The 23,458-nt window shown below is 40.5% G+C and overlaps 2 protein-coding genes and 1 long non-coding RNA gene across 6 annotated transcripts in view; 1 reads left to right on the forward strand and 2 right to left on the reverse strand.

Annotated features, from left to right (window-relative positions):
- Positions 1-4,287, reverse strand: part of sh3kbp1 (SH3-domain kinase binding protein 1) — a 31,168-nt gene extending 26,881 nt beyond the window's left edge. For 2 of the 3 annotated variants that reach the window (XM_079361541.1, XM_079361540.1), the window contains exon 1: positions 4,001-4,287. In XM_079361541.1, coding sequence (XP_079217667.1) covers positions 4,001-4,004 — 4 coding nt within the window. In that variant the 5' untranslated portion in view covers positions 4,005-4,287. The remainder of the gene's footprint in view (positions 1-4,000) is intronic. The other variant, XM_079361539.1, reaches the window with a different exon arrangement.
- Positions 4,288-5,216: 929 nt separating this feature from the next.
- On the reverse strand, positions 5,217-10,051 carry LOC306834972. Its single transcript, XR_013780551.1, has 3 exons — positions 9,706-10,051; positions 5,729-5,834; positions 5,217-5,387 (listed from the first exon to the last, which is right to left on the reverse strand). It is a non-coding gene; the product is annotated as an uncharacterized lncRNA (long non-coding RNA).
- Positions 10,052-10,708: 657 nt separating this feature from the next.
- On the forward strand, positions 10,709-22,652 carry tfr1b (transferrin receptor 1b). 2 transcript variants are annotated; one of them, XM_079361915.1, is made up of 19 exons: positions 10,709-10,818; positions 13,296-13,344; positions 13,449-13,653; positions 14,115-14,331; positions 15,487-15,624; positions 15,756-15,840; positions 16,253-16,375; positions 16,474-16,569; positions 16,665-16,804; positions 17,317-17,486; positions 17,608-17,727; positions 18,142-18,227; positions 18,310-18,373; positions 18,523-18,590; positions 18,665-18,732; positions 19,274-19,364; positions 19,792-20,019; positions 20,117-20,266; positions 20,438-22,652. In XM_079361915.1, the coding sequence occupies exons 2-19, from the start codon at positions 13,312-13,314 to the stop codon at positions 20,648-20,650; spliced, it is 2,295 nt and encodes a 764-aa protein (XP_079218041.1). In that variant the 5' UTR covers positions 10,709-10,818; positions 13,296-13,311; the 3' UTR covers positions 20,651-22,652. The 2 variants fall into 2 exon arrangements, with proteins under 2 accessions (XP_079218041.1, XP_079218040.1); XM_079361914.1 differs by having other exon boundaries at positions 10,710-10,813.
- The last annotated feature ends 806 nt before the right edge of the window (positions 22,653-23,458 follow it).

Genomic DNA, 23,458 nt, shown 5'->3' on the forward strand with positions numbered 1-23,458 from the left:
GCGTATTTTTTATCCAAATACAATACATAACACTTCTGTGAGACCGTAACACTTAAATGTGCTTTCAGTATTAGGTACAGTAGGTTACATGTGCACACTGTACTGTAGTGCTTTGAGAGTAAACGCTAGGCTACAATGTCCTATCCATGTCTGGAAGGTCTTCATGTCTGAAAAATTGATTTCTTGAATCTCTATTTCCACCTAACATGCTATCTCAGCAAATGTTGGAGCATAAAGAAATCCCTGAGCAGGGTGACTTAGGAATACTAGAATCATAGAAAATCCTCTGTTTGGATGTCATTCAAGACACAGCTTACGTTTATACCAGGTGTTGTTTGCGTAACAATAACACAATCTAATCAATAGGGCATGGAGAGAGAAAGCCCGTACTCAAGCCTCTCCAGGAAGGGGCGTGGTCAGACACAGATCATTTACATTTAAAGCTACAGACATGGAAACAGCTTGTTCTGAGCAGGGCTGAAATATAGGGGTCATCAAATACAGGATATGGGGTGTTTTTTGTCAAGAATCTTTACAGACATGTTTTGAGAAGATTCTGAGACTTTTTTTTGACTTGTTGAAAGGGAATATAATATTTGACCTTTAAAGGGTGTTCAGAGTTGCAGCCAACACTCATGTTTGTGGCGATACATTGTCTTAAACTGACAGTCTGGAGGCTTTAAGAAGACGAAACGTTGATTATTTGACAGCCTGCAGACGAAACAGAACTCCCACTCAAGTGGTCAAAACACACACATACAGGAACGGAGCCTCCTCTCTAAACAGCTGCAGTGAGTTGAGATAAGGGGAGACAAACTAAACTCCGCAGAGCCATGCTGAACCTGTGCGTAGTCGTGGATTCTGTTGCTGATGATGTCAAGAACAGCTGCAGGTTTCTGTCTGTAAAACATTCACGCTGGACTGCAGCCCAATGGGAGTCAAAAACACCCACTCCAACTGTGGGTCGGATCACAGACTTCAGCACATTCTCCCACATCAAATGGCATTTGCAACTATTCTCTGCTCATTATCGTGTCACATTTTTGGAAGTTGCATGTCACGACTGACTTCCTCAGAAGCTTCAGTACGGCAGAAGCAGGAAAGAGATCGAAGGTTCTCAATTCCTCTTGTGTAGGCTGCATTCATGTGCTCTCTCTCTCTCTGTTGAGAGCGATTTCAATAGCTAAACTAGGCTCCTGTAAAAAAACTTGTCACTGTTTAACTGTTGAATGTTTGTACAAAATGGGAAGGATGTGTCGTCAGTTCAGTGGGAGTGAAGGTCACAGTTTTAGAAGACACAGTGGACACTTTTTTTTTCTCCTTGAAAACTGCAGCAACAGCAGAACGAGATCACCATAAGTGTGACGGTTTGTCTTCAATTTGTTAACTCTCACCTTAAGGAGTAAACAAACAAATAACCAAAACAGGAAATAGGCCCAAGAGTGCAGGGTGTATTACAAGACTTTAATCATCATTTATTTTTAAAAACAACCTAAAGCAAAATCTCCTTAAAAGTTGTACTGTGGTTTTCTGACACTTTAAGCCACATATTTTCATGAAACTGCACATTAAGAAGTTAGCATTAGCTTCAAACGTTCTGCAGCACATCAGTTTGGCAAGGCAGAAAGAAGCCTTCCTGTCTTGTAATTATTTTTTTTACTGTTATTTGATGCCTTGCCAAGCATTTCATTGTATAAAACAGTGCATCTAACTATTTTTAAAAACATGATTCTGCGATTTGGTGTTTTCACACATGCACAAATTCTCCTGAAAATGTCCCCAGATTTCAGGGTGAGCTGCACTTGTGACGCAAACAGCGACCCTTTTTACTGCCACCCTCAACCTAAGTCCTCCGTGTGAACTCAGGGTGAGCTGATGAAAGAACCCAGCGGCTAATATTCTTTAGTGCGTGACTGGTGCGATCTCCATGTGGCTAATGAAGCTGTGTAATACTCTTTTCTGCTTGTCAGTGTGATCTTTCACACTAATTTTTTGATAGTCTATTTTGGACCCCAGGAACAATAGCTAATGTGTATGCTGGTGCAAATGGGGATCCTAAGAAAGAAACAAAAGAAAGATACTCTGGATGAGCTCAATTACACGTAGCATTATCATAAAGGAAAATTCTGTCACAGTGGGGGGGGGGTTATTTTTGGACTATGTGGCTTCCTCCACCATATAGGATTTCTTCAACTTCTTGTTCACATTGTTACCTGACTCCTGAGATAACTCTCCTCCAGTCTGAGAGTGAAAACTTTAATACAGACTGTCCTAGCTTCCCTACAAGCAGCTGGTGTGTTTTCTTTGTATTATTTTTTTTTTTATGATGCCTTTAACGTTATTGTTTTAGAGGCTTTTATTAAATTATTTTGAGCACTGAAGTCGGAACAAGTGATATTGTTTTGTTCTGGACTGAATAATATTCAGAGGTGTTCATCCCGCCTCATAGTAAACAGTGGGGACAAACAAATTAGGAACATCCCTCGGTATAATCCAATAGAAAAATCCATCTCTAACAGTGACCTCAGTAATTAAAATATAATTAATTTTTCATATTTTACTTTAATGTCATTAAATACTTAAGGCTACAAACCTTGTTCAGTTTCTTATTATGTGAACAACTAGGATCAAATTGCAATGGATTTTACAGCTGTACCTTACAAAGTGGTCAGTGATAATCTTAAATACATAGAAATGTAATTCAATGATTCTTAGTCAACATATTATTCTCGTACAGATGTCAGGAAAAATCAGCTCTACTTCACAATGAAACCGTCCGACAACCATCACCACTCCCATCTTTCTGTGTGATGTATATGCACCCTGTCGCCTTTAGGTTCACACGCTTCCATAAGTTAACTAATCCAGTAAACTCATCTTCAACATTGACGCGATAGTTCAGGCTTTATTTTTTCTGGATTCAGCTAATGTGGTGTGTTTAAAAGCCCCTGTCATTTCCATTTCAGTTTATGTTGTAATTTAGTGGTGCATATTCATCCAATTTAGCGATTCATTAAACTACCACAGCACATAAACACAGAGAGTCTGGGGATCGGGGGGACTCATGATGGTGTCTGATGGTGGTTAAATTGCCTGATTTTCCTAGGTAATCCAGCCTTGACGCTAACTGTGAGTGTTTCCCTTGAGGACAGCTGTGCATTGTTTGTTTACATGCAGCAGAGGCAGATGTTCAAAGGAAAGTATATGCACCAACTGGAACAGAAAATAGGTATTTTGGAGAAGGGCTGCAACCAATGACTGCACCCGTTACAGGTTTGTATTGTTGAATGTATTTATCAAAGCTGCTTAGAGTCAAGTTCTGCTTTACAGGGACAAGTCATGCAATTCAATGTCTTCTAAATATAAGCACAGATGATGTCAAGAAAAAGGAAGTATCACCTCCAGCCCTGCTTGCCATCTAAGAAACATCAGCTACATTTGCCTCATGCAACCAAACCTGCTAACAATTAATCTTCACGCAATGTGTGCAACAGCGCAGTGCTGTGGGAAAGGAGAGAGAGAGAGAGGCGATGGGAGGAGGAATGTCATGCGAGTCAGGCCTGTTTCATCCACAGAGACGGGAAGCTGGAGAGAGTCAGAAACAGTGCAGCACAATGGGCAAGAAAGACAGAGAGTGAATGTAAACGTGTCAACATCTGTAAACCATCAACGTGAGCGGCTTCTTTCCTGAAATCGCGCCGCTGCACACCCACCCACACGCGCGGCTATCTAACCGTGGATGAAACGCGCTGAGAAAAGACTGGACGGTCACTTACTAACATCTCGGTTTTGACTAAAGACAGGCGTCAAGGGAGGTGAGGTTAGAGAGAGAGAGGGGAGGAGGGAAGGGAAGGGAAGGGAAGGGAAGGAGAGAGTCTGAACGCAGCGCGCATCTGGACCGGGCGTTTATTCCTGTACTCATCCAGATGCGCAGAGGCGCTGGAGGCTATTTTTGGGGCATTCTTCAAACCAGAAGAGGAAGAAAAGCGCTACATCTCACCCATTTATGTCTCCCGGTGTGCTGCTAATGCTCCTGCAGGCTGGTTGGTCCACGGGAAGGGGTGGTTGCTCCAGGTATAAAGGGGGGTTTGAACCTCCTGTGCGCGGTACAGATCCGCTACAGCCGAGCTGAAACGGGAGGAGCGTCAGATTAAACCATAATATTCCTTCCTCTTCTCTCTCTCTCTCTCTCTCTCTCTCTCTCTCTCTCTCTCTCTCTCTCTCTCTCTCTCTCTCTCTCTCTCTCTCTCCCTCTCTCTCTCTCTCCCTCTACCTCTCTCTGGTGGTGACACGATAGAGGAGGCAGAGCGAGTATACCCAGAAAACGGAAAAGCGCTGATGAACAAATCTCTCTCTCTCTCTCTCTCTCTCTCTCTCTCTCTCTCTCTCTCTCTCTCTCTCTCTCTCTCTCTCTCTCTCTCTCTCTCATGTTGCATTCACGTGCATCTCGTAAATTTCAGTTTCACCAGCATTTTTCAGAAGAAGATGTCACGCAATTTGTGGCACCAATACAGATGATAGGGGCACTGCCACCGTGTTATATGGACATCTTATTACTGATAGTGATTTTGAATTGAAATGTTTGACTTTACACAGTTATTTTTAGAATTATTTTATTAATCTTTTGAATGTTTCTCTTTAATAAACAGAGTATTTCCCTTTTTGTATTGTATGTGTTAACATTATTATGTTATAACATTATAACATTATTTTCTGCTACTACTAACAATAATGAACGTCTCCTTTGTCCTTTACAGTATAATCAAAAATAATCTGATGGCCCTGGTTTGTCCACTTGACATTTTTATCTTGGCAGGGTTTCATCAGAGTGTGTGTGTTTCTACTTTAGAGGTTAGGTCCTGTACGCTCATTGAAACATGTGCTCTCATTCTCAATATAGAGCTTCCAGATGAACAAATCACTGTTTTAATCTGTCAGAAAATAAGACATCAATCCAGATGCTCAAGGGGGCGTCTTTAAGATCTCCATGAAACGTATCTGAAAGAGCATCGAACTGCTGCACTGTGACATATGAAACGAGATCGAACCAATCACAAGATAGAAGACGAGGATAATGCTGGGATCAGGGTCGACCAGGTTTAGAACTTAAGGGGTGCTCTGTATTCACAAAATAGGCATAGATGTTGAGGTGCAAGGCAGGTAACTGCTTGGGGCCCCAGACTAGTAGGGGGCCCCTGAAGGTTGACAAACTTTAAAACCACAGCAGCAGCTCAAAGTGAGCACATTTCGCAATGACAGTATGAAACCTCCCCAAGGTGACCCCATCTGACAGCACTCCCTCTCATTGCCTTGATAAGCGTTGAAACCTTGCTTTCTTAAAGCTTGTCAATGAAAGTCAGCCAGAAAAATGAAGAGGAGCGTTATGCCTGTAAGAGAGAAAATATAAGCAGGTACAAAAAAAAGGAACAGGAGTAAGTGTGGGGACGAGGAATGACATAATGGTGATAAATATGGGTTGTGATGTCCCCGATTATTTCTTGCCTGGGGCCCCAACAGACTCCAGGATCACCACTGCCTACATTTCGGATTTCAAAAATCTGGTGGAGCGCTTGACCCTTATCGCGATACCCAAGTTAAAGAACACTGCTCAGTAAGTGTACTCAAACTGACTCTGACATTTTAACAGTGTCATGACTGTAACCTAGTGTCCTGATTGATTTGTACAGACTTCAGTGAAACACACAAACTCACACACACACACACACACCTTGCTAAGCCCTGCGGCGTTGTTGCTCCCTCTGGATCAAACTCCATGCGGGGAGAATGTGCTAGCAGCAGCAGAATCAGGCCGATGAAATGATGCAGCAGCGGCTCTGAGAAAAGAAAAAGATGAAGAATTGAGATTTTTCACAATCAGCTGTCACTGGGGTGGAGTACAGTGACATAAGAAGCTGTCAGGAAGACAATGACGATGATCTGATAAAATACAGCACAGCTCAGGAATGACATTCATATGACCGGAGATAGTTAGTCAGTATTTTAGTCAATTCATCTCAGGTATCTCTGACGCAAGAGTGATGAAACTTGTGCAACCTTGACTTGAATGTGTAAATGATTTTTTTTTGGATAGCACTGCAAGCTCTCATTATGTCGCCTTTATCTGTGAAGCAGAAGTGTTTTTCAAAGTTTAATGCTCGGTTATAACTCCCAGTACTATTGAAGGCAGCTCTCCTTTCAAGTCTCTATGAAATGAAAAATACATTTGCCCAGTTTGAACTCAGTGTTCCTGTGTTACTATTTCAATAAAAGCATTATCTGAGGATTTATACAGTTACCCAGATTTTCTCTTTCTGAAAAACATTTGAAATGCCTGATGACTAATCCTGCACTTTACTGATTTTTTTTTGTGTGTGACCAATTTAAAACTTCAAGATGATCCCAGAGTCAGAGTTGTTTTTTGGTTGTCTAACCAGAAGTTCAGGGGTTCGATCCCCAGCTCCTGCAGCTTCATGTCCGAAGTGTCCTCAAGCAAGAAACGTAACTCCAAGTTGCACCTGCTGCTATCGTCCGTGGCGTACAATACAAATGTGTATGAATGGGATTAGTTACTTCTGATGATCACTTTACACAGAAACCTCTGCCATCAGTGTGAGTGGGTGAGAATGTGTAGGTTTGACATGGGCTATTAAAATGCTTTGAGTTGTCAGTACTGTAATAAATACTTCATATATACTTGTCATACTTAATATATCTGATAAAATGTTGATTGTCTCACTTTGCTACATGAAGTCACACGAGAATTTGGATTATTACTTTAGTTTTTCTTTTGAGTATATGTTGTTTATTTCTGATTGATTATGAAAATGTGTTTTTTTTGGTTTGACAGTGCGACACTAGAATAATGCTGCAGCGAAGAGCAGTGGCAAGCCACACGACAGTCCTCTCTCCTTTCCACACACACCCAGACTCTAGTAGTTCACACAGGAGCAAAGAACTATAAAAGAGCCCTTCCTTTTTCCTGAAGTCAAACACATGACACTCTGATCACAGGACTTTTTTAAACGGCCAAGCTCGCAGTGACAACGGACTTTGTCTGTCAAAACCTTTTGATCTCTCGGCCACTTTACAGTATGTTTAGTTGTTGTTTCATTTTAATTAATTTCATTACGGAAGATTAGTATTACTAAATTATATATTATTTTGTTTAAATTTGGTTAATTTATTTGTGTGCTTTATTTGAATCTACTCAGATTATTCTTTAGCAACTGATTTGAGTTATACAAACTCAACTTTTAACAAAGATTTAAGTAATAATAATGCTTGCAATCTGTTGCCTCAATTTTATCGAGTAGTTCATGTGTATCTCTTTTTACAAGCTCAAGTCCATTTACCATTTAAGCTCGAAACAGACACACTTGTTGAGACCCTCCAAAGAAATCCACCATCCAGACAACAGTGGAAGCCCATTCAGTCAAAAGAGCTGCTTTAAAATGTAAACAGAATGTAAATTTTGTCTTATGCAAACATCCTCCCACAGGATGCCATCTTTGCTGCTGCTGAATGCACAGTGTGCCTTAAGAAAGACAAATTGATTCCTCATATCCAGAGATGGAGACTTATTCTCTCATGAGATTAGAGGTTATTTTCACACACAGCGCTAAACTGACACCATCTGGGACAATATTGCTATTACATGACGTTTTCAGCCCCAATGAATTTTTTTTGTGCCACCTACAGTTCATGTGGGAACATACAACCACACAGTGAGAAGACTCCGAGGTGCAGAATCAGTGTTTCTAAAACATATCCTTCCATTTCACACGCTGGGTGTTTGATGGCATTCGGCTGCAGTGTATTTTTAAAGACTGCAGAAACATTTTTGGAAACCTGGATCCTCTGTTAGACAGTCATTGACTAATCATCAGTCATTGATTTATCCATTTATGTACCTCACTGCATTGTGCAGAACAAGTTTAATCTTTGTTAAGGCGCCCCCTTGTGACAGATCAAGATAAATTACTACATAATGTAAAGCACTGTTTTCTGTTTGATTAAAAAAAGTTGTAGCCTATTAAAGACGAATCTCAGAACTTTTAAAATACCCTTAAAATGTTGTTTCCCATGTGTTAACAGTCAAACTATCCAGCCACACAAATGACCAAAAAAATGATGGAAAACCATTACAAACCAGGAATTATTATCTTAAACAATTTCTCAGCACAACCAGTGGGATACATAAACTCCTTCAAATGCATTAACTTGATTTTCAACCATTAAAGTGACGATGGATATGATAGATTGCTGGATCCTTCGGAAAATTATTAACACATTTGAATTCACTGAAATGTGTGCTTTAAATTGTCTGAGATAGAATCAAATTCAGAGTTTTGTCTTTGAAGGAAAATCATTTCATTCTATATAATCAGACACTCAATAAAAGGATTAAGTCTTGAGGTATACAAAAGGCGTGTGATGGCACCAATTATTCAATCTTTTCTTATACTATAAATCTCCCACACAAAGGATTTCCTAAAATACAAATCTAGGGCATGAAGAGATTGAAGACGCTTCACTGCTCTACAAACCCTTAAAGTTACAGTAACTAACTCAACCCTCTCCACTGTGGAAACTCACATCACCCACATTCAGCTGTAGAAAGCTCTGCAGCAGATTGACTGGCAAGAAACCATCTGCGGCGCCACAATGAGATCATGTTACTGTAAATCTCTTCCCCCGCAGGATGAGGTTACACATGTATCACTTCCTATCGAAGAGGATTATTTTCTGAAAAACAGGAGCAGTGTCTCCTCCACTGTCAGTTATTGGTATTTTTTTTTAAACACTTGTATCAGGTGTTGCTTGAAATTTAAAAATAAATGTATTACAGCTAACATATGCATGAAGAGTTAAAGGCAGTGCACAGGACAGTCTGGATTTAGGTGACATTAAATTCTACACCCAAAGTTCAGAGTGTTGTAGTTTTGTATAATGTATAAAAGGTGTGCAATGCTTGATAAGAAACATTAAAAGCCAAGATATCAAGAACTATGGGCCTTAGCAGCCTACCAATTAATAACAAAGTTCTCGTTGTGAACCATGTAGAAAAATAGTCTTAAAGCTACACCATTGTAAAAGTGTCTTAGACCAGCAGTCCTTCTAATGGCCAGAAGGGGGCGTCTCAAATGGTTATCGAATAAGTCTGATTATAGAAATGTAAACAAAAAAAATCACCTCATGAACATTTCTCTCATGAATTTATGGTCTTAATCACTAGTTTAAATGTCTTATTCAATTAATCACAATTTGTATTTGCCCTGATTTTGAGTAAAAAAGTACGTTTTTTTAGGTACATCTTTTTGGTAGCCTATGTTTTATTCTATCTAACCCTCACAGACTAAAAGGTCCTCCATATTAGTGCATAGGCTACTTAAATAGAATTTTCTTTGGAATTAACACTTTTTTTTCCCCTGTTTGTCAAAATAAAAATAAATCTCTGTCAGGTTCGGTTATAATAAACTAAAACAAAGTCTTATTTTCATGCTTTAAAACCATACTGGTCATCTCCTCCTCGCCATTTTTTCCCTTCAATTTTCTTTCAGTAAAACTGAATGTAAACATGGTTGCTACGTGACTGCTGTGGGCTCGGCAGTGAGCATAATCTGCTTCTGTAAACGTTGTCACCTTGACGGTTAAACCGGACAGGATTAAACACTATGTACCATCAACATACAGAGCAGTCTTAACCTTGAGGAACCAGAAATGTCAGACAGCTTAAATCGTGTCTGCTGCCTCCGACTCCACCCTCTGAACCTCCTGTAAACACCTGAACAGGTGAGCTGCTCAGGTGAGCTCAGCCTCGACCTTCACATGAACCACATGAACCAAAGATATAGATGTTTCAGATAACCTAGGTCTACTTATTTAATTTCATAGGAGTAGCCTTCTTCTATCACTGTCATAAAGTCAGCATATCTGATAAATAAAATTAAAGTTACTTTTTTTAAATTTAACTTACAATTTTTGCACAAACATTTCCTGGATCTACTTGAGCTCTTGTTCAGCCGGTTCAGGGTCATGAGCATGACCTGCATTGTAAAATGTTTGAGATTGCACCAGAAGTAGTTCAAATGCTCCTGTATGGAAAGACATGTTGGTATTTCCTTGAATGAAATGTTTGAGACTTTAAGGGGAAACATTTCAGGTTTAAAAATAACTCGATAAGCATCATTATGCACGAACTTCAGGTGGCATGCAGTAATGTCAAAAAGCTTGTGAAGTAGAAGGAAAAAAACCCAAACGTACACTTAACTTTCAATGACAATCATACAACAATGTATGCAAAGACGAACCAAAATATGCTAAGGAATATCTAAGGAATTAAGAGCAGTATAAAAAATAATATATTAATGATAAAAACAGTAAAGAGAAAATAAATGTATTAATAAAGAGCATGCAAAAGTGAACAAACTACATAGGCATAAAATCAATAAAAGAAATACAAGCAACATGGAAATTGAGGATAATAGTGAAATAAATTATTTAAAAGCAAGTGAAAAGTGAAAGATATTGAATATAATGAGGGACAAGTTGACGATAGGTCTATAAGAGTGGGTTTCAAGAAGAGATTTAAAAGAAGTGCCTGACTCTTCAAACATTATCTCCAAAGAAATTAACAATCAATCATCAATGTTTCTGGACGACATTTAGGAGAGCGCGCGCCCCTTAATTGTGTGCGTACGTGACTGACGTAAAGATGACGTAAGCGGAAGTCCCGTAATCTCATGAAGTGGCAGACAGGAGACGTGCCGAAGCGGTTGAACTTGTGGCAGAACTGCAGCGGAAGACACAAAAGGTGAGGTGCGACTTGCTTCAATGATTTCTCGAGAATAAAGTCAGGCAGCTGTGTGGACTTGAACGCTAGCTCCTCTCAGCTAAGGTGCTATCTTTAAAAGCACATTAAACGACATGATGCTGCAGATGTCACAACCTGTCCTCTGCTCGTGCGCACGCACGCGACCGCCATTCGTGTCATTGTTAATCCTTATTACGATTATCAACCAAACATTTAGTTTTCTCCAGGCTCTATTGGGATGCAGAAAGATTATTTATGTGAAAAACACTAAAATGTTCACACAGATTTTTATTTCATGTATGCTGCCTTGGCATTATGACCTTTTCTACTATAACCACCTCCCAGTTGTCTCTGTCTATTCATCCTTTGTTTATGTGACTTATTACAAAGCTAGTACAGCATAACAAATGTAACTAATAATATAAAGAAGTAAGCCTGATTAAGTTTGAACCTTTTTATGATTTATAAGGAGTTGCATGAAAGTAAATCCAAAAGATAGATGACAGAGCTGCAGGATGATGAAACTATAAACCTCAAAGAACTGGTCTGACTGGTTTCCATTTTAATGGTCATAGTGGGAATATTTATAATACTCAGACTTGATGTGTACAGCTGGTGAATTGTGAGACTTTGTTGCCTTCTCTCTCTAAATTTGGGGAACTTTAATTTTTTTTTATGACTCTTGAATTCTTACTTTAGGTTACTGTCATAATATCTTTAATGAATGAGTCTTAAACACATGAATGGTATCATTTTGGTTGTTAATAATTTCTTGTAAGTAATTATATTCACCTCTCCAATTTGTTTAATCAAACCAGCTGTATAGAATAATTTCTCCCTGATATTTGAGGTTGCATCAGCCAAACCCCACAATGATTCAACAATTTAAGTATTGAGAGTAGGTCTTTTCTTAAGGTTTCATCTGTAGATTATTTCCTTGTTTGAAGAAGATTGAGTCCACTTTCATACTTTCTAGGATTTCATAATTCATCTGTTTTGATGGTTACGTTTTGGGAGGCATTTTGTCTGTGTATTTGCATGGCTTTGTTTCTGCTGTCGTAGCAGCTGTTTGGTTGTTCTCCACTTATTTGGATGTAGATTTTGCCCCCCTCCCCAAAAAACAACCACAACATAGTTTAGCACCACAAACTGTATAAAACTGAAAAAAAAGTTGCAAGGCTTATCTTGATATCTTTAGTTTTTTAGTTTTCAATAGTTCATTAGATTAGATCCAAACTAATCCATAATGATTTTTAACATCACATCAGAAGCTGTCTCTTACAACACATCAGCTCAGTAAAGAGGAAGTGATTTGTAGTGCAGTTGATCTGGCAGAGTGATTTCTCTTCCTGCTTACGAGAAACGAAGGTTGGTGCGTTCCCCTCAGTGCTCTCCGGGTCTGACAGGCTCATAAACGGAGATGGAACGAAAAGGTCGTGTTGTCATGATGTGGTTTTTAAAGTCAGAGGTTAAACCGGTTCTTGGATGTCGTCTGAGCCTTTACAGGAGTCCCAATGGTTCAAGCATTTTCCACTGATACAAGTTCAAGTACAGTTTACAGCGAGGTCTGTAAAGGTGAGGAATGGCGTCTTTATTTAAACACACGGGTAGTTTTATATGACTTCACATGGGCCGAATAATGAAACGATATCAATGAAAAATCAGGCAGCACAATAAATGGTGAATTTTGTTATCTCAATACAAGAATTTAAATTAACCACATCCAACAAGTCTTAAATTACTGCAATAAATAAGAAATTACTTCTTGTATGTCTCAAGGAAATAATTCCATTGACTTTGGTAAAACGTATTTACGTTACGTATAACACTTGATATTTTTATTGTAATAAAGTAAAGTAATTGTCTTTTTCTTAAATCAAGCAGAGCTGATGGAAAACTTCGCCTTCCTCAAGTAGAATCAGTTCGATGTTTCACAAAACAAAATCGATGTCAAATACAGTTTCAGAGTAACTGAACGACTTTCAAGAGACGAAGAAACGAAATTTCCCAAACGATCAAAGTGTGCCACAATAATCTCAAGAGGTCCAGAGTGATTTAAAGTCGAGGCGCAAATCGGCCATGTTGATCTGCAGAACAGAAACTTCCAACCTTCAGAGTCATGAGAAAGCAAGCACAAATCCTGTGGCTAACGGCACACACACACACACACACACACACACACACACACACACACACACACACACACACACACACACACACACACACACACACACACACTCTTTTTGGTTTTTGCCTCAGTAAATAAAAAGCCTGTTTGAAGAGGAAACACACCCCGCCCCGCTGACTTACAGTCACCCTTTACGCTCAGCAGTATCTTTTCTGTTGAAACATAACTCACCACCATGAATCCCCCCCCCCCCCCCTCCACACACACACACACACACACACATATTTCTAGCTCTTTCTGTTTCCTTTTATCGTTCTTTCATTCTCGTCTCTGTCTCCTGCTCTCTTTCTTTAGGAGATAATCAGCAACCATGGATCAGATACGCTCTGCGTTCAACAGCAGGGTGAGTGTTCGTGACCTTCCTTTTAAAGGCTGATATCTCACACTGAACACTGAGGAGCTCGGCAGGTCACCCGGTCCTCACACTATCTGTTTTTTCCCCTGCAGATTAAAAGCGAGCGCTACAGCAGGTTCACGCTGCAGCCGGCAGAAGACGGAGAAAGACACGTGGAGGTCAAACTGTCTGACGATGCCACCGAGGCCGAGGACGGGCAGGCCGGAGGCTCCCCGAGCTTTAGACCGGCGCCACCTCATCAAAGCCGACGGACCTTATACTTCCTGATCTTAGGAGCTGTTCTGATTTTTACCACTGGTAGGCTGTGCTCGTTTATTTTCAGTTTTAAATGTCAACACGTACCAAAATAGTTTATTTAAACCCACATCAGAAATGAACTACCAATAACTTTCTAATAAATGTGACCAGTCGTTGGACCAGTCGAGGTCTAGTTGCTGTTTTTTTAAAAGTCTTGCTTTGTGTAACCATCAGTCAAAATTCAATATAGATATAAAATGTATAGCTGTTGAAGCCAAAGAAAACTGCAAATATTTCCCACTGATGATCACGTCCAAAGTGTCACTGTGAGGACGTGGTGAGTCAAACGCCACAGAAATCTTTTCAGAACGCCATCTAAAAATGACAAGAAAATATCTATCTGCCACCAGTGACTCAAGTCTGCTATATTTTGCCCTCCGGAGAGGAACTCTCTGATGCACGGTGGAAAGTTCTGAGATGTTCTTAAATCCATTCTGCCCTCTGGTTTGTTTGTGGTTCAGGCTACCTGGTCGGCTTCATCAGTCACCGTAAACCTCGCGCAGAGGCTGCGAGCTGCAGCACACAGCTGGCAACAGAAAGTCAGACCAGAAAGACGCCGACGACGACACTCGCTCCGGTTGTTGTTCCAGCGGCTCCAGAGGCTCAGATGAACTGGGCCGACGTCACCAAACTCCTCACGGAGAAACTCAGCAGCAAGGCGTTCGACAAGAGTCTGAGGTACGCTGATCACGCGGCAAGCTCGGAAACGTACCGCCAGTTCTCCAAATCCAGCGCCTTTTGTATTATTATTATTATTATTATTATTATTATTAATACAGCCAACAGTGCAGAAACATGAGAACCAAAGATGTGTGTGAAGGGAAAGTGGGAAAATAAAAGCATAACAAAAATAAATAAAAAAGGAGCAGAAACATCACAGAAAAATCCATCCAAAGAATTGAGGGAGGATAAAAAGTGATATATGAGAAAAAGATATTAAAAAGATGAAAGCAGTAAAGAGGAATTAAACAAATTAACAAAATAAAAGCCTCTGAAGCAGTTTGATGGAAACATGAGACTAAATATCTGTAACAGTAAAGAGTAAAAGAATAAAGTAAGTAAAAACTAAATGTTAGAAATCAATAAATAAAAATCTAAAAAAAGCAATAAAAACCAGGAAGAATCTTTTGTTAAAAACAATAATGAAGAACTTGGATTCAGCCGTAAACATGACTGTTTCTGTTACATGTGACGCAGGACTAATGAATGTGAATGTTCTGCGTGAGAGGGATCAGAGGACGTTTGTGTTTTTACTCTGCACACAGCGAGCGCGGTTACAGAAGAGAGATAAAATACCTACGAGTGTAATGGAAGGCGCTGGTTCATAGAAACACCTAGGTCTAATATTACCGTCCATAAATAGACACAAGCTGCTGCGGGTTGATATTCAGGGATGAAATTATATCGACAACACGATAAAAAAATCAATACATATGTTCGGAAGAATTTGTTCTTGTGGCTGTGTGAAGCACAAATGTAAAGCTTCACGCTGTGAATTCAGGTTTTTAAACCTAGGATAGGATAGGATAGGATATAACTTTATTGATCCCCAATGGGGAAATTCGGGCGTTACAGCAGCAGCAGCAGTGCAGAATCAAAAACAAAAGTCAAAATCAATCAGCTGATTGTTAATTTCACCAAGCATTTGGGACCCACACACACATCCTGTGCTTACTGTCAACAACTTCACTCTTTCAGGTAATGAACTTGGAAAAAAAACAACAAACGAGTTGACATTTTAAGTGGAAGCCGACATTTTTCCAAAGAAAGCAGATGTCGAAAGCAGAACTCGTTTTTTTCAGAAGTTCTAACTGCGACTCTTTGTCTTCACAGTGACTTTGATAAGACGAAGCGTTCCGCTGGGAGCCAGGAGGATAACAGTCTAGCCAACCAGATCTTCAGCGACTTCAAAAAGCTGGAGATGGATCCGTGGACGGACAAACACTACGTCCAGCTGCAGAAGCCTGACAGGTTGACACAGCACTCTCTAAGAGTTCACTCGCATACTTGACTTGTCGAATGGGATGCTGCATTTCTCTTAAGAACGACATGAAGAAAAGTCCGAGTGAAACGTATTGTGTCTCTCGTCTTCTGATTGGCAGCACTCGTCCAAACCGGGTCACTTTTGGTTCCGATGTGTTTGAGCCTGCAGGATATCTGGCATACAGTGCAACCGGGACTGTTCAGGTGAGATCAGACTCGTTGCCATGGTTACATCCTGCTACATGTAGGTGTTTTTTTTGTGCTTTTTAAGTGAAATGTCTCTGTTGCCATCAGGACGCCGTTATGTTTGACGTCTTTAAAACTAACCGTCAATCTGAATCATCAGGTTTTCATATTTTCACTCTTTATCCTTTTAGCAACACCGCTCTTTTATTCAGTTATTTCACTCATGCTCTTTTTATTCACTCTGGTTGATAACTAATCAGTGTGGTGTGTCCATTTAGCGTCGGTACGTCGCTGTGTCTTTCTTTATGAAAAGCTGAACCCTAAACGGGACTCATGGCGTTTGGATTGAATTGCTCGTTGTTTAAATGAACTCACAATTAAAGGATTTACAGGTGAAAAACAATGATTTGTGTTTAATATGTGCTTTCAGGGGAAGCTGGTGTACGGCAACTACGGCCGTCAGAAGGATCTTGATTTCCTGAAGAAGAAGAACATCGAGCTGAAAGGCAGCGTGCTGCTGCTGCGGGCGAGGAACATGACTTTTGCGGAGCAGGTATCATTTTGCAGATTGGATGCTGCACCTAACAGTGTCACGTATTTTCTGAAACTGAACTCAAATCTCGTTGTTCGTGCTTCGTCTTGTGACTTCAGGTGGATAACGCTGCGAAAAACGGAGCGTCCGCTGTCCTGATCTACCCTGACCTTCAAGAGTTCAACTATGTTGCAGACACGGCACTCTACGGACATGTGAGTCTGCACGCACAGCGAGTGATGTGTTACCGTCACATCAAACCGGTGAAGAACGGTGTGTAATCTGTTGTTTTCTTCTTCTTTTTTCCCAGGTCCATCTGGGTTCAGGAGACCCTTACACCCCTGGATTTCCCTCCTTTAACCACACGCAGTTCCCCCCCACTCGGTCGTCCGGCCTTCCAAAAATACCGGCTCAGACGATCACTGCAAGCATGGCGTCGTCTATTCTACAGTAAGACTCCCAAACCAGCACGACTTCCGCTTCAACGTAATAAACATGAAGTTGTTGCAAACATTGTTTCTGCAACACCACCCATTAGGGTGAAATAAACAAAACGGAGGCAATTAGGACAGCAGATAAAATCACATCTCTAACCGGCTGTTAGAAACATAACAACACATCCTGCTTGAATGTCAAGATGGGAGGATCATTTTCAACTTCAACATCAGGCTCTATAGAAAAACACTGGAACAAACGATTGAGACCAGAAACTTTTGACTGGAATAAATGAGCTGTCAGGATTTATTTAAACAGCGTCTTTAAAGTTTTTCCTTCATGACATCTTTCACTCTAAACTTGGTCACAGCAGTAATCACAGTTTTGACTGTGAGTTTGAGTCATGGGGTTAATTGATTTTTCTGAATTGGTTGAAGTGGAGATTTTGCAACCGCAGTAAGCTCACCGCTGCGTCCCTTTCTCTCTCTCTCTCCCCCCCCCCCCCCCCCCCCCCCCCCCCTCTGTAGGACAATCGGCGGTCCTGTGGCGGATGCAGATAGTGGTTTCACAGGAGGCTTTAAAGGGCTAACGTACAAACTAGGAGGCACCGAGAACGCGACCGTCGAGGTGAACAATGTGCTCGTCAACACGGAGATCCACAACGTGTTTGGAGTCATCAAAGGGTTCGTCGATCCTGGTGAGAACTCTCCCCCCCACCCCCCACCCCCCGTTTCCCCTTCGACGTCCCACTGTTGGACTGTTTTGTCTCTTTCTTTACAGATTTGAATCATTGGTCGTGTTTTGATGTGTTTCTGCAGATCGCTACGTGGTTCTGGGAGCTCAGAGAGACGCCTGGGGTCGAGGTTACGCCAGAGCTGCCGTCGGCACCACGGTGCTGCTCGAGCTGGCCAAGGCTGTTCACGAGATGGTGGAGAAAGGTAACAACACTAACACATGGTATTAGGAATTATAAACGGGGATCTTTCCCTATTGGATGTATTACTTTTTTTTTTTTTTTTAATTTTGGATATCATGCTCAGAGAAGGGTCGATCTTACAAAAACAAATTTGTGTATCTGAGGTCAGACAAATAAGTTGGAGGCAAAATAAAAAGGCACTAAAGTTCATTTCTTCGCATTTGTTTGCCGGAGAATAAACACTGATCTCAGGTGACAGCCACTACACACTTCTGTTGATGCTTCAACATCGAGCCATCATGAAGAAATGATCCCGTTCAGAAAGGACATCATGTTCTTTTAACTGATGGAGGGTTAAGATGAACCCTCTCGATGATTTGGCAGTATCATGCCCTGCTTCAAATGCATGTGACTCTGTTTTTTGTTTTTGTATCAGACGGCTTCAGGCCTAGAAGGAGCCTGGTGTTTGCGAGCTGGAGTGCCGGGGAGTATGGAAGTGTTGGCGCCACCGAGTGGTTGGAGGTAGGAACTTAAACACTTCGATCCGGACACACGAGCGACCTCTGGAAATGTTCCTGAACTTGTCTCCTGTGGTTGTTTTCAGGGCTACACGTCCTCTCTTGACAGAAGCGTCTTGACCTACATAAACCTGGACGGAGTGGTCATGGGTGAGTGGAGTTCAAACCTTCTCTCTCTCTCTCTCTCTCTCTCTCCCACTCTCTCTCTCTCTCTCCCTCTCTCTCTCTGTCTCTGTCTCTGTCTCTGTTCTCACATGCTGTTTATGTGATAAGTGAACCCGAGTTTGTCTCCTCACAAGGTCGGGGGAGCTTTATAGCTTCAGCAAGTCCGCTGCTCTACAGCCTGCTGGAGCGCACCATGAAGGAGGTATAAAGAAAACAAAACTGTTCCATGATGTGAACGTGCAGCAGTGTATTCACTCTCCCTCCTTGGTTTCACAGGTGAAGAGTCCTCTTGGTTCGGGCTCCGTGTACGATCTGGTGGGAAAAACTGCCTGGCAGACGAACGCGTAAGTCGACCTATCGTTTGTGGAAACTTCATGTTAAGAGTTTTTGACAATCGGGTTCCTTCTGTGATTTTTTTTGGGGGGGGGGATTTTTTTTATTTTTATCAGTTTCTCAACACAGTTGTTACTAACGGGATGTTCTAGTGCTGGTAATGTTTTGTTTCCAGTACACAAGGCTTTAAACTATGTTGTAATGTAAAGAAGGGACGCAGATGACCTCGTAGTTAGGTCTCTCCCCGCGTACAAAGGCTATAGTCCTTTTAAGAGGGAGGCCCGGGTTCAAATCTAACCCTGTGGACACAAACTACCAGAAGAGATCAATGACTAAATAAAAGAGATTTAAATCCGTTTGCGTCTGTTCAGAGAAAGTTTTCAAGTTAAGAGCGTATTCAGGAGTTTTTGGTTCTCGGTTTTGCTTCTTTCACATTCAGCGGGTACAAAAGTTTGATACCACGCCCTTTTAGGTTTCTCCTTTCAAACAATCCAACGTTCTCCTGAAGAATGTTTTTCTTGTCATTAACTCGACGTCACCTTTTGTGTGCAGACTGAAGCCGATGTCGGCCGACGACTCCGCTTATCCCTTCCTGGCTTCCTTTGGCATTCCCTCCGTCTCCTTCCACTTCATCTCCCCCAACGTGAGTCTGGATTCAAAACACAAACGGACAATATTCACTGATATTCCTCTGGATGCTGCTGATAGATGTTCAGGTTAAGAGAACTCCACTTCTTTTGTAACGGTTGTTCGATCTTTTCAAACATGAAAAAGTCAAATAAAACCACAACTTCATTTGAAGGTAACAGAGCAAGAAAAGGACGAACAGATTATTTAGAGTAAAACAGTGATATGATAGTTATGATACTATTGATCAGATGCTTACTGTAGTTTTAATGGATATAAAGAGAGCAGTCTAATGTCTTGTTTCTTTGTAAAAGTCACAAAATATAAAAGCGATGCATGTTAGTAAAATACACAATGAGACCTTTCATGACGTGCAGATGATCCTGGTTTCACATGTTATTATAATGGACATCGTCTTTCCTCCTGTGTGTTTATGTCTGCAGACTGAGACCTACATGTACTACGGCACCAACCTGGACAACTCGGACCACCTCGACTACCAGACCAGCCACCGCACCGGCGAGATCGTAGCTTCGGCGGCGCAGTTGGCCGGTCAGATGGCGCTGAGACTCGTCCACGACCACCTGCTCCGACTGGACGTGAGCCAGTACAGCCGAGACATCAACAAGGATGTGAAGCGCGTCTACGAGCGCGTCAACCAGCTCAAAGCGGTCAGCCTCCCCCGTTTGTTTTCCCTCCTTTTTTTGTGAATCTCGAAAAGTTGAGTCTTGAGTGTGCTTATCGTTCCTGTTCTTTTTCCTCCTGCAGTCTGACCGGCTGAAGGAAGTCAGTCCCTCCTGGTTGATCTCAGCCCGCGGATCCTTCCAGCAAGCCATTGGACGGCTCAATAACGCCATCGAAAACACCGACCTAAACGACAAGGAGGCCTGCCGGATCCTCAACGACAGGATCATGACGGTACGCTCAGTGCTGTGACACTTCTGCTGTGTAGTTATAGAAGTTTGTACATTTGAATAATAAAAGAGAGCTTGATAGCAGCATATTACAGGTATTTTACTTGGGCCCAGGTATCGTCTGTGTGAGCTCTTCAGATTCATGAATGAATGTTCCTATTTTCAACCGTTGTAGGTTGAGCACAGCCTCCTCTCTCCGTACGTGTCCCCCATCGAGGCCCCCTTCCGTCACATCCTGGTGGGTCGGGGCTCCCACACTCTGGCCTCCATCGCGGAGACCGACGACATGGAGCAGCTCCACACCGAGCTGGCTCTGGCTACCTGGAGCCTGCAGGGATGTGCCAACGCCATGATGGGAGACATCTGGGACATCGATAACGAAATCTAAAAGAAAAAAAGGAGCAGGGAGAGAGGGAGGTTTTTTTTTAAAAGGGAAAGTTTGAGGTGAGGTGTAGAGCAGAGGGAGGAGCTCCAATGTTAGCACTTAAGCACAAGCTGTCAATCAGAGGTCTAAGCCCTGCGCTTAAAAAAAACAAAAAAAAAACAGGCTTAGAATGAAATAATTGGTGTTTTAAACTTGAAGAAATCGAACGCTACTGACTAAGAAATCAGGGGATTTTAAGCCTCGGCTTTGACCTCTCGCCAGAACATCACTGAGAAACCTTATTTATACTTGAGTTTTTTTTATCAGTGGCAGTGTCCACTATAAAAAGTCTTGTTTTGTCTTTTTATACGACGTTATCGGAAGCAGTGCCTTCCATAATTATGACGGTTATACTGTTACATCCTACGGCAGCATCTGCTACAGAAACGACTCAACTGTTGCTGACAAAGTGGAGCCCCTGAAGAGGCTGCATTCATTTCTTCCTTTCTATGTGCAGATTGATCACAGTTCAAAATAATGATTTTTTTCTACATGTCCTCGAGTTGAAAGGTCCTAATCTTCATATTGAACAAAATAAATAAATAAATGAAAGATTTTAAAATGTTTAGGGCAGCTCCATTTGAATGCACCTGTCTTATACAACAAACATTAAAAGGAAGAAATGAAGAGTGGAAAATAGCTTTTTAATGTTATGATCTAGTTTCAATTAAGATTTAAATGTGTACCAAAAAAACTAGATGAAAACTGATCCCTTGTCTAAATTCATAAATTTAAAAATAGTATATTTAAAGACCACAAATCCGGAGATATTGAAGTAAAATGCTAAAAAGCTCATCCAGAGATAAACAAAGCATTGATGAACCATTTTTGAGCACACAAACTGAGTTCTTTGGTTCCTTAATTTGCAGCAAAGCCATTGTTTTGGTCTAGTTTGGAGGAGTTATTCTAATATGATGAAGTTATCGGGAGCAGTGTCTTCCATACTTTAGAAACCCATTATCGGGAGCAGTGCCTCCCATAATGACAAGCAGTGATGGTAGTTTTTGCCTACCAGTGCATGAGTGTGTGTGTGTGTGAGTGTGTGTGTATTTATCGGGAGCAGTGTCTCTCATATTTCACTCGAAGGGTGGAACAACTTATCGGGGACAGTGTTTCCCAGAGTTTTATAATTGATGTATATATTTCTTTTTTTTTTCTCTTTGTCTTTATTTTTTGGATTATGTGCGTGTGAAGGTTCATTACTGAGTACTCGTCCTCACGGTCAACTTCCTGTTTCAGAAATGTGTTAGACGTTTACTCCAAACCTCTCCTTGTGTTTAGGGACTTTAAAATGCACAACAGATGCTTTCCCTCCATATAAATCCACTCTACTCTTTGCATGCGTTTCAACTTTAACTCTTCACTGCATGTTACTGTGTTGCTTTTGGAAGGTGTAGCGCAAGGACTTGTGAAAGATTAGATTGGCTAAGTTCAACAAATGTGTTTTATTATTTCAGAGGAAACACATTTAATAGTTTATTATGATTGGTCTATTTTCATCCCATAGGCTTCGTAAACAAAATGAAAGTACATTTCTGATAATAAGCCAAAAGGCGCTTCCTTTTCGGCTCCAGGAACTAAACAAACCTTGTTGAAATGTTAAGCAAGTAAACTTTTTGCTTAAAAGAAGATCAGCCTGTGATAGAGAAGGAGTCCTGTTTCATGCCTTTTAACATTTACTCAACATCCAGCATGCCGACTGTTCGTTATTCATGTGATGACACTTTTGACTGTTTGTTTTCTGATGTCACTTTTTGGTTTATTTCACCTTTTCTGTTACAACCATGTTTGGTGAAACTGTGTGGTAAGGAAATAGCTTTACTCTGCAACTGAAATACTGTACATGATGTCCAACTACTGACTTTCATCACACTCCTTGATATGATGTCTGTACTTAAAATGAAGTTCTGTTTCTATCCTCTCTGATTTCAGCAGAAAAGAGTAATAAAACCCTGATGGCTTAGCATTCAGTAGATCTGTGTGTGAGCTTTTTTTACTTCATGTTTTAAATAAGGGGAACAGGAGACGCAGTTTCTCTTAAATATTTGTGTTCTTTCAGGGAGCAGGGGGTTTTTGTCAAATGTGGAACAGACCCAGTTGATTTATTTATGAGAACTTTGTTTATTTTAGGTGTTGTCCTTTTTAGATTAGATCTAAATTTACACTGATTAATGGAACCATGCTACATTTCAGCAGTTATTGTTTGGGTTCCAAAAAATAGGATAATGAGTTTAAGTAAGGGCCCGTTTGGCTTATTTAAAAAAAAAAACAAAAAAAAAAAAACAGCTCTGTGGTAAGTAGTAATTTTCTTGTAAGAGCTAATATTATAAAAACAAACTCATCACAAAATAAAGTAAATGTATGTTTAAGAAGTTCATTTAATCATAAAATACTTGTATGAGGTAAATAAGTTATCAATTAAAAAAAGGTTTAATAAAAATAAAACAAATTAGAAACAATGCTGAATTTGACATTTAATAAGTTTAGATAAAGGAATAAGGAATAATAAGTGAGATTAAAGGAATATTTATTGCAATAAAGGAATTAATATTTTGAGAAATGATAAAACAATCAAAAGATAAATGAGAGGAAAACGTCTTTATTATGGTCTGTAATATAATTATTTTGAGATTTAAAGACGCTAAAACATGTTTTTCCTATCTTAAAATGATTTAAAATTGTGATGTCTTTAACAGTAAAGACATGTTTTTGTTTGCTCTATTAAGTATTTTTAATTGACACAAACACATTTTACTATCATTTTTAATACGT

Source organism: Symphodus melops (assembly GCF_947650265.1).
Source record: "Symphodus melops genome assembly, chromosome: 14".
In the NCBI taxonomy this organism is placed as follows: domain Eukaryota; kingdom Metazoa; phylum Chordata; class Actinopteri; order Labriformes; family Labridae; genus Symphodus; species Symphodus melops.

Excerpts from the sequence above, each read along its gene's own strand:
- tfr1b (XM_079361915.1), top strand. The coding sequence starts at position 13,312 with ATGGATCAGATACGCTCTGCGTTCAACAGCAGG. Across the intron at positions 15,841-16,252 it reads GTGCAACCGGGACTGTTCAG|GGGAAGCTGGTGTACGGCAA; the intron begins GTGAGATCAGAC and ends ATGTGCTTTCAG. Across the intron at positions 18,374-18,522 it reads CCTGGACGGAGTGGTCATGG|GTCGGGGGAGCTTTATAGCT; the intron begins GTGAGTGGAGTT and ends TCTCCTCACAAG.